This window comes from Abramis brama (genome assembly GCF_963993115.1).
Source record: "Abramis brama genome assembly, contig: SCAFFOLD_85, whole genome shotgun sequence".
Taxonomy (NCBI): Eukaryota; Metazoa; Chordata; class Actinopteri; order Cypriniformes; family Leuciscidae; genus Abramis; species Abramis brama.
Window position 1 is genome coordinate 26,091 of NW_028155990.1, and position 11,410 is coordinate 37,500.

The 11,410-nt window shown below is 42.8% G+C and overlaps 1 protein-coding gene across 1 annotated transcript in view; it reads right to left on the reverse strand.

Annotated features, from left to right (window-relative positions):
- Positions 1 to 3,287: 3,287 nt before the first annotated feature.
- LOC311077188 (putative E3 ubiquitin-protein ligase UBR7) overlaps positions 3,288 to 11,410 on the reverse strand; it is a 12,878-nt gene continuing 4,755 nt past the window's right edge. Inside the window, exons 3-10 of the mRNA XM_084139018.1 lie at positions 11,297 to 11,357; positions 8,432 to 8,527; positions 8,306 to 8,359; positions 7,673 to 7,778; positions 7,146 to 7,573; positions 6,836 to 7,031; positions 3,504 to 3,565; positions 3,288 to 3,429 (exon numbers count right to left, since the gene is read on the reverse strand). Of these exons, the coding sequence (XP_083995144.1) occupies positions 3,358 to 3,429; positions 3,504 to 3,565; positions 6,836 to 7,031; positions 7,146 to 7,573; positions 7,673 to 7,778; positions 8,306 to 8,359; positions 8,432 to 8,527; positions 11,297 to 11,357 (1,075 nt within the window). The 3' untranslated portion in view covers positions 3,288 to 3,357. The remainder of the gene's footprint in view (positions 3,430 to 3,503; positions 3,566 to 6,835; positions 7,032 to 7,145; positions 7,574 to 7,672; positions 7,779 to 8,305; positions 8,360 to 8,431; positions 8,528 to 11,296; positions 11,358 to 11,410) is intronic.

Below are 11,410 nucleotides of genomic sequence, written 5' to 3' on the forward strand. Positions count from 1 at the left end.
AAGCCTACAATAATCATAAATTCATAACCCCAAACAGTTTTAACCGCACACATACAGCACACTACTGTAGTGATGTACACTATACAGCAAATCTCAACTACTGTGTTTATATCAAAGCAAAATGTAAACTATAGTACCAACCCACTGCCAAAAGTGGACAACTGCATTATTATTATGTTATACTGTATTTGTATATTATTATATACTGTAAAGGTGTTTTGTAATGATGTGTGTTGATCTCCACAATACAAGAGTGTCCAGCTGCAGGTCTGGGATCAGTGCCGGAGCCTGTGATTGGTCAAACGCACATGAATCTCAACCAGTGAGAAAGAGTCAGTGGCAAAAACAGTATTACAGTATTACAAAAGTATGTCTGAATTCACAGTACTCATAAGAGCTGGATGAGCGACTACTTCCGGTGAGGTTCTGAAGTGTGTATATGATGAACACTTTACTATCCCATGAGGCCACAGGAGAGGATTTATTGGTAGGTCACATGATAATGACATCATGGCAGATGTAGTACGTCCAGATTACATTCATACTATACAGAACATACTTTTTTAGCGGTCATGCAGTAATTACTTATTCAGACTAAGTACCTACTCAAGAGTGTGTGATTTGGGACTCAGCCAGACTGTTTCAACAGAACTTGTGTAACTTCCTGTTGTCATATTTACATGCTGCAGATCCCAGCACAGGGGTCACAGGGGTCAAAGGTCAATCACAGCTCATATTCAGACCTACAGCTCAACTGTGAGGATGATACAGTTTTATACAGTTTAACAAACACATTCAATGAGTACGCGGTGGTGTTCATTCATGAATGAATCCACGTCCTGAGGGTTGTTCCATAAAAGGCGCTTAGAAAAGCGGGGATTAAACTCCAAAACCGGACTTGAATGAGCCTAACAAATAAGTTGGGGCTAAAGTGGTTCCATAAAAGGTAATTGAAGTTCACGCAATCTCACTAATTTGATCCAGGTTTATCAAGTCTAGATAATTGCGTGTGCACGCGTTTCTGAAGCAGCCCTAGAGGTCGATCGTGGATCAAATCGATCCACCATCAAACAGCATATTTTGTGCTGTTTTATGCGTTTGTGATATGTGTTTTTTCCCCCTCAGTGCAAAACTTACATTTTACAGTTATATTCTCCATCTGTAAATGTTAGAAAGTCATGCAAATGTATCCATTTTGCTGCTAATCTTCATATTGAACGAGCGCTGCTGCGCGCATGCGCGCCAAATAGGAGCGCAATAATTTATCTTTAGGATGTTGGATAAGTTGCAGTGAACTTCTAGCTCATTACACTCATATAGGATGGATTTTATACTTCTAATAAAAAAAAAATTGAACAGAAGTAGCCTAATTCAGGGAAGATTTTTTTTTAAGAAACTAAATAAAGATACAAAATATAGTTTTGGGTATAGGACCTATGCTACTTAATAAAGATGATGTATACTTATTTAGAATGCTGAGAATTACAGCTTTTAATGCAATAATTTTTTGGAGAAAGCAAGAAACCCCAGTTTTAAATGAGTAGATTTAGTTTCTAAAGTACATTATGGAGAGGATAACATGAAATTAAGAGCAAATGTATACATTTTGAAAAGATATGTGCAACTCTAAAATCAAAGAATATTCCATAAAATAAAGGAATATATATTAGCCTACATTAACTACATTTTTATATAACCATCCCTTTTATTTCTAGTTATTTGTTATTTTATTTATTTACTTATTTAATATTGAATATTTGATATTTAAGTAATATTACTTGAATAACTATTAGGAATTATGTGTCATTATAAGAGTTTGATATGTGAATGTTACATTTTTATTCATATTTATTTATTGTTTTTTTGTCTTTTCCCCCTTAAATCATATGTAAAAGTGTCTAACTATGTACTTTTTGGTTATTGTTCTAATCATGTGTTTTTTAGGCTATGTGTTGGTGGGTATTATCACAAAAGAAAAAAAGTAGAAGGAAAAATAAGGAATATTTATTGGGGGAAAATATAATGTCTTTAAAGGAACTGTCCATTTGTATAATTGTGTTAAATGTGTTTAAATTGAAAGACACAATAAAGTACATAATAAATATAAATATATATGCTAAAATATTTGTTGTTTGGACATTAGATGTCCCTTATTTAGAATTTTAAACCTACAAGTGTATTTTTATGATAGCAATAACTGTAAAGGGACTATTGTAATGGGGTAAATCAAATGTAGGCTAATATACTGTCAATTACTAAGCTCAGATTCATCTTACCAGTTAAAATTTATACTGTGCTTTTGTAATTATTTATTTTTAATGTTGTGATTTTACATTTTTTTTAGATTGTGTTCTAATGTTCTTCTAATAATCATAAACGTACTACAGCTGCCAAACAAAACCAGAGAGAAATGTATTCATACATCTTTAAAACAATGTAACTAAATCTTGGGCACAAAACTATATTATCTATCTATCTATCTATCTATCTATCTATCTAGCCTTTTTTAAGTTGATTTTCTGTATACTGTGTATTTATTTTTGGACTAATAGTGGTTAATAAAGTCCAATAATGGTATGAGAGAGTGTCAGTGGTAATATCATTGTGTTCCTATTGGTCAGTGTTAGAGGATCCGTGTAACAACTGAGGCTTAGCCTGACAGTTAGCCTGCCCTGGACCAGGCTAGTTTCCCAGCATAAGTTGCCAGGGTAACTGAGTTTGAACTATTTTAAGTTTGCTTTATGAAACAGAATCCACCGACAATAAGTTGAATTAATAAAGTAAAGTAAAGAAAGTAAAGTAAGTCTGACTAACCAAAATAAGCCTGGCTTGTATTCTAATCTTGTTTTATGGAACAACCCTCTGGAATGAACTGGTTGAGTGTGTTTGGATTCACTGATTCACACATGATTCACACACTTCCCTGCTATATAGTGTGTGAAAAGCAGCATGTGAAATGACTAGCATTGCTGAGGGCGCAGGAACACGATCATGAAGTTCATCAGAAGTAGCAGCAGTGTTTTGGAACAGATCAGTTTGAAGGATTCACTCACTGTCACCTCCTGCTGGTGTGTCACTAATCCACACACACACACACACACACACACACACACTGACTGAACCAATGGACACATACATCAGCACTCCTGCTCAACCAATCAGATTCAAGGACTGGAGCAAAGATGCTGAACATGGAGACGTACTGATAATGAGCTACAAGAGGGAATCTGACACAAAGCACTTCATTAAAAAGCAATAATTAAGAAGTATTTGCACACAAGCGATAGTTTTTGCTCTAGAACTTTATTAAAGTGGATGTTAAGGCTCATATTGCTGCAAGAACCGCTGCTGATTGGTTCAGTTTAACAATCTCCTCTTTCTGGCCTGCAGTTCCTCCAGAAAGTCCCGCAAACGCTCAGGCGTCACCTCCTAAAACCAAACCAGAGATCATTAAAACTGAGCTTTACTTCTGACTGATCTCAGTAACTGATTCTCATCTTTACCTTCCTCTGGTCTGATGATTGTTGAAGAAACTCACGTAGCTCGTCTTTCAACTCATTGAACTCTAGACACAAGAAAGAAGAAAAACATTTCAAGCAAAGGCACTTCTATAACAAATCCTGTCTAAAACACACACTTGCACGTGTCTATCACACACACACTCTCGCAAGCTCACTCAGACGCACTCACACACTCACGTGTCTATCACAAACACACACACACACACTCAAGTCATCTTTATTTATATAGCGCTTTTTACAATACAGATTGTTTCAAAACAGCTTTACAAAGATAACTAATGCAACAAAGTTATTAATTTAGTTAATTTATATACAGTTCTCATATAATGGTGTCATTGTGACTACATCATGTGTTGTGGTCGTGTCTAGGCGCAGGTCCACCATCTGATCTGGATACGGCCCGGATCTTTTCGGCCCAAAAACTTTTCCAATTGTATATGAACCCTATATTATTCTGCGGACACCACCTCGACAGCCAGCCATTGAGTGAAGACAATCTACTGACTACCTCATCACTCCTGCGAACAGGAAGGGGGCCAGAGCAAATTACAGTGCCTGACATCGTACTTGCGAGTTCACACACCTCTTTAATGTTAATTTTAGTGATCTCCGACTGGCGGAGTCGAACATCATTAGAGCCGATGTAAATAATAATCTTAGAGAGTTTACGATTAGCATTAGCCAGCACTTTAAAATTTGCTTTGATGTCAGGCGCTCTGGCTCCCGGCAAACATGTGACTATGGTGGCTGGTGTCTCTATTTTCACGTTCTGTGTGATAGAATCACCAATAACTAGGGCACAATCAACAGAATTCACAGTGTGTGTTTCACTGAGTGGGGAGAATCTGTTTGATGTTGTTATCGGAACGGAAGAGCGGTGTTTTGTCCCGCGACTACAGCGTCTCACCGTCACCCAGTTGCCCTGCTGAGAGGGCTCTACTTCAGCCGGAACCGAACAGTGTACAGAGTTCACTAAGTTAGTCGCAACCAAAGCAGTTTCTAAAGCCCTTGCGCTCTTACAATTAACCTTGATTAAAGCTGGGATGCATGTCTCTAGTTCTGAAATCTTCCCCGTCAGCCTGACTATCTCCCTGCATTTATCACATGTAAATCCTGTGCTGACAGAGAAGGCTATGCTATACATGTTACATGAGGTGCAGGTGACAATAAGAGAAGATGACATGACTCACAGCGTTTGTTGACTGATCCTACTCACCACAGTTGTTTGATGGACTCGTAAAAGGCGCAAGAGAAAAAAAGACGCCAAACACGGATGGCAGATTAACTGGCTAGCGAAATGTTAACGCGTTGTGCGAGCGATTTAGATTAAAGCTAGCGATTTCAGATCAAAGTGACAGACAAAATGAGATATCAAATAAATTGCGCTGATTATTAAGCAATATATAAGGCAGGGAAGATAGAAGATAGAGTTTAAAAACAAAGCTATACGCAGGCATGAAAACAGGTCAGGGGTAATAAAGGTGAGAAGGATGCGGCATATATACCCCCCCCCCCCCCCCCCCCCCCCCCCCCCCCCCCCCCCCCCCAAAAAAAAAAAATGTAATGAGTGAGTAACGCGTAAGAGTTAACACGAACAGATGAAATTCTCACTTATTAATAGAATTTAACTATACTCCACAGTGATGAACGCCCCCAAAACCCTGTAAGCTGCATTGGCATAGTATTACCAGTGTTTGTCACAGGATTTTTGGATCACTGTGATGAGTGGACCTTTACCACTCTAGGGGGGTTCGGGGGCATGCTCCCTCGTAAGAAAATTTTGTGATTTTTAATGTTAAATTCATCAATCTGGTGCAAATTAAACAAAGAAAATTTCAAAACTCCTTTAGTTACAGTGTCTGTCTACATTACTGCTACAATAATAGTTATAATATTAATCCCATGATAGTAATAGCCATATATTGTAAAACAAATGCACTGAAAAAGAGGAAACTTTCATAGTTTTGTACTAATTTCTATACTTGAAAGAGTAGCTATATTTCTATACTTCACATTAAAGATGTGATTGGGCTAGCCCAGTGGAAATCAAGAAAAGAACCAATGGGCCGCTGATCTACGTGTTTCATCGGGTGTCAGAGAAAAAAAACAATTTACTACTACTATTTATCACGCATTAAAAATGCCCCAAACCAGTCGTCTGTATGATAATCTGAAATAAGGACTGGTGAGCCGTTGTCCTGCTTCACTTCACAGATGCTGAGTGAAAGGAGAATTATAGAATAAAAGGATACTCATTTATATGACACTTTATTCATCAGGAGAACAGCTCGTTCCGCGCGTCATACGTCGTCCTTTCAGTTTCGGTTTTCAATCGATCAAGTTTTTTTCACGTTCTCTCAATAAACCACCCCTTTCAATCCAATCGAAATTATTTGTAATAGAAGTTTTTAACGGGTTATGTACTTGTTATTAATGTTTTTATGAAATATCTCTAGTGAATGCATTATCATATCACCAATTATTTACCGCCATGCGAGCCATAAATAAAGCTTGGCGAGCCGCATGAGGCTCGCGAGCCGCGCAATGAAAAACACTGCACTAACTGTTGTTCCTGCTCGCTCAGCGCTCACGGCGCCCGCGCCCGCTCGCGATATCATCTCGCCCACTTCTATGTCAAAATTAAAAATAATGACATTGGCAACATCGCTGTCTGTATCTGACAGGACAGTTAACATTGTAAGCTAACTTACCTCAGGCTTGCTTTCCGACGTGCGGTTCTTTGTTCGGCAGTGTGTGTCCAGTTGTCAGACTCGCGGTGTAAAAGACTTTGAAAACATCCCCCCCCCCCCCCCCCCCCCCCCCCCCCCCATAAATATTTTCTCATCGGATCTGCACAAATCACGTAGGTGACCCTTTTAGGTTTTAAAACGGCGAATTTCGCCGAAAGGTGAGGAGTTTTCATGCCTGTATACGGAGCTACAACGTAATTCACTCAGGCAGACAGAAACTGCTGTGCAACCCGGAAACAACGGTCACACTTGCAGGACTCTCACTCACACACTCACACACACACACACACACCTAACACTGGACGCTACAGAACATTACATCAGTTTACCGTTGAAAGACTCGTCCCGTCCAGTGTAGACGTGTACGGTTACAGAATCTATACAGATTATAATTACATACATAATTTATACTATTCATACTATTCAATGTTCATAAGTTAACCCCCCCCCCAGCTGTTAGTGTGTTTTCTTATTGAGCATCAGTGAATGTTTGTGTTTTCTGTAATATTCGTGAATGAGGTCTGACGTCCTCAGAGAGGATTTTAATGACAGAGCCACACTTACGGTAAATGACCTCGAGCTGCTGCACGTGGCTCAGAGAGGTCAGGGAGGTCACAGAGGTCAGAGGGGTCACAGAGGTCAGGCAGGACAGCAGCAGGTCGTCGCTCCTCAGCGCTTCAGCTTTGGCTCTCTCCTCGTATGCGAGCAGCGTGTCCGACTCGTCCATCAGGAAAGGAACACCCATCTCTACATACATTCTCTACACACAATATATAGAACATTAAAAACAGAAACAGAGCTCTGTAACAGTGATTCACTCATATCCGTCAATCAAGCGTATGAGATCCTCTAGAATAAAGATTGTGAACGACACCTTGCAGTCAGTGCAGCGGCAGAGTTTCTCTCTCCAGTGATACGGCCAGAACACCGGAGCTTTTCTCACACACGCCGCGGCTCCGGCCTTCAGCTCTTTCCACACGCATCCGCTGCCGTCTGAGATCTGCTGATCCGCAGGAGCCGTCCCTGAATCACCTCGACCAGCGGCTCCGGCCTTCAGCTCTTTCCACACACATCCGCTGCCGTCTGAGATCTGCTGATCCGCCCCTGAATCACCTCGACCAGCGGCTCCGGCCTTCAGCTCTTTCCACACACATCCGCTGCCGTCTGAGATCTGCTGATCCGCAGGAGCCGTTCCTGAATCACCTTGACCCGCGGCTCCGGCAGCATCCGGCTGCTTGTCACCTGACGTCTGATCAGCGCTCACATGCTCTTCACAGAGGCCTTGTTTATTCAGAGCAGAACCTGGAGAAGATCACAAAACAGATCCCATTAACAACAGCGCAGTGACTGCAGAACCGACCCTGTGGCCCATGTCTCTTCAGGAGCGCACCTCCTCCAGACCTGCTAATCGAGCCTCGTACGCCCAGAGGAACGGCACTCGCTCCATGCAGCGCACACAGATCATCTCCGTCAGCACCTCTTCGTCAGCCGCTGGAGAATCCAGATGCTGAAACATGAGGACACACTTTAACACCAGAGGCCGGTTGCACCAGCTTGACATACACCCGGTAGTAAGACTAAGCTTCCTGCTTAGAATGAATCCCTGTTGCACCATCTGGGCGTAGCGCACGTCTGATACTAAATCTTACATCTAGTCAAAGGAAGGGGTAAAGTTAGAAGTCTTGACTTGTTTCCCTGGTGAAAATAAAGATAAATAAACACGTTGAGACAATGGCGCATCGATTTTATGCCATTGCTTGCATGCCAAAATAGCTAAAAATTTTTTATTGTTTCACAATCTGAGTAATTTAATTTTCTTTTTCTCAGATCAGCAGTCATGTTGTGTCATCTATTCGTTGGAGCCAATAAACTGTCAGTGCGGTAGAACATGTCAGCGTGTACGAGCATCGTCTATGCTAAGCGTAGCTGCGCCTAGTCGTAGTTTTAGACTTACATCCAACTTTTTAACGTCCAGCTGGTGCAACCGGCCCCTGAGGATCAGAGTGAGAGAGGAATAACAGAGTGTGAGTTCACCTTCTCGTGGAACCAGTCCTCACACACCACACACTGGATCATCTCCTCGTTCACCTGGAGAGAGTAGAAACAGCTCATAATCCACTGCAGCTTCATCCCTCAGTGAGGATGAGGAGCGTCACGCACCTGATCGTCTTCATCCGGATACGGCCGGTCACACGAGCAGTAGCGACCAAAGTAGTTGTGATTGTACGAGTTCTTCAGGTTTCGCCCTTCTTTTCCCTGAGCATAAGATGACAGAACAACATCAGATCTGAACACACACACACACACACACAGCCGTCCAGACGTCATGTGACGGTCAATAAAAGCTGCCTTTTCCACGTTAATCAGGGATTTTGTCCAAAAAAACCCCACAATCATTCTGTTTTAGAAACTATTTCAACGACGTCAAAAAACATAAGCCACGTTTCCACCGCAGGAACTTTCCCCAGGAACTAGGGACATCGGGCTGGTACTCGGTGTGTTTCCACCCCAGGAACTAGGGACATCGGGCTGGTACTCGGTGTGTTTCCACCCCAGGAACTAGGGACATCGGGCTGGTACTCGGTGTGTTTCCACCCCAGGAACTAGGGACATCGGGCTGGTACTCGGTGTGTTTCCACCCCAGGAACTAGGGACATCGGGCTGGTACTCGGTGTGTTTCTCCACCGCAGGAACTTTCCCCAGGAACTAGGGACTTCGGGATGGTACTCGGTGTGTTTCTCCACCGCAGGAACTTTCCCCAGGAACTAGGGACATCGGCCTGGTACTCGGTGTGTTTCCACCGCAGGAACTAGGGACTTCAGGATGGTACTCGGTGTGTTTCCACCGCAGGAACTTTCCCCAGGAACTAGGGACTTCGGGATGGTACTCGGTGTGTTTCCACCGCAGGAACTTTCCCCAGGAACTAGGGACATCGGGCTGGTACTCAGTGTGTTTCTCCACCGCAGGAACTTTCCCCAGGAACTAGGGACTTCGGGATGGTACTCGGTGTGTTTCCACCACAGGAACTTTCCCCAGGAACTAGGGACATCGGGCTGGTACTCAGTGTGTTTCCACTGCAGGAACTTTCCCCAGGAACTAGGGACATCGGGCTGGTACTCGGTGTGTTTCTCCACCTCAGGAACTTTCCCCAGGAACTAGGGACATCGGGCTGGTACTCGGTGTGTTTCCACCCCAGGAACTAGGGACATCAGGCTGGTACTCGGTGTGTTTCTCCACCGCAGGAACTTTCCCCAGGAACTAGGGACTTCGGGATGGTACTCGGTGTGTTTCTCCACCTCAGGAACTTATGGGGGTGGTGATGGCGCAGTGGATAAGACACATGCCTTTGGTGTGAGAGACCCGGGTTCGAATCCACTGTGAGACACCAATGTGTCCCTGAGCAAGACACTTAACCCCTAGTTGCTCCAGAGGCGTGCGACCTCTGACATGTATAGCAATTGTAAGTCGCTTTGGATAAAAGCGTCAGCTAAATGAATAAATGTAAATGTAAATGTAACTTTCCCCAGGAACTAGGGACATCGGGCTGGTACTCAGTGTGTTTCCACCTCAGGAACTTTCCCCAGGAACTAGGGACATCGGGCTGGTACTCGGTGTATAGGGACTTCTGGCTGGTTCTATGTTTTTCCACCTCAGGAATCAGGGTCTAAATGAAATTCCGGGTAAATATTTCTCCCTTAGAAAGTCCCAGCTTGCGAGGTAGTACTTTTTCAAAGTTCAGGAACTTTCAGGGGTGGGACTTGGACGCTGAACATGCTGATTGGTTGAGTTCATGCCGCATTTTCATTGGCTGACTCCACGCAGCATTTTATTTCAACCATCATCTGTTGCGGTGTGTGTAGTAACAGTTGTTTGCTATTCAAATTAACAATGGAGTTTAAAAAATACGACTGATGGACCGACGTTCAGGCTTAATTAATCTTAAATTCAGAGGATGAAATCCAGCGGGAACTGTAAAGCCTGCACAGTCCTACATCACCGGACTAAGTTGCGTAATCTTCCCGGTACTTTAGACCGCGGTGGAAACGCAGAGAGCAACAGGTCTGGGGGAAAAACAGTTCCTGGGACAAATTGTTCCATGCAATTCCGGTGGAAACGCGGCTATTCATGCCGATCTGAGCTACTGGTAGGGCTGGGCGATATATCGCATGAGATTGTTATGCGCATCTCGTCAGTAAAGCCGGTTCCTTGATTAGTAGTAAATCGCCATCACCTGCTTTCAGATGGAGCGGCATTTACGTCAGGCAGGCGATACATCCGCGATAATTAATGCGATATGGCTCAGCTTGTCAGTTAACTACGGCACTGTGTTGTAAATGCCGCTCCATCTGAAAGCAGGTGATGGCGATTTACTACTAATCAAGTGTTGGAAAGTTTTCTTTCATCGAAGCAGAGACCAGGAGACAGTTGGGATCGCGTTCAACGGAAGTTATTCTTTATTGAGAACTCCGCTGTACGTTGCTGTAGTACTTCCAACATGATCTAACTCTAATACAGTATGCATTGTAGTTATATACATTCCAAGGGGGAGGGATTACATAGAGGCGGGAACTCTGAATAAAGCATGCAAATGAAGTGGGAACACACCCTACTCCGAGTCCAATTGAATCAGCATAACTATTCACATGCTGATACTGGCCAGGAACTCCAATTCCAAGAGCCATCCGAGAGCCATTAAAGACAAAAGGTGAAAGTCAATCAACTTAATGATTCAACGTCTGGGCTCCGAAAGGTGAGAATCTCAGTGATCTGACTCATTTAAAACACAATAGAGAAAAAACAGGACTGGCAGAAACTGTTGTTACTATTATCCTAACCTAACCTTAAAATGCTAACTTCAATGTACTCAACTTTTACTGTCGCAAACTAAATGAAACATTTAATAAATTTGTAATCCAACACAAGGAACCGGCTTTACTGACGAGATGCGCATAACAATCTCATGCGATATATCACCCAGCCCTAGCTACTGATTATGAGGACAGACATCGGCTTCATAACACTCACCGTATGAAGTCTGCATCTGAAGCCATGAAATTTCTCATTGCCACAATCACAACGAAAATTCCTGTGACAAAACAAACACATGACCAGACAGTAAATGCAGTGAATGCTTCCTCT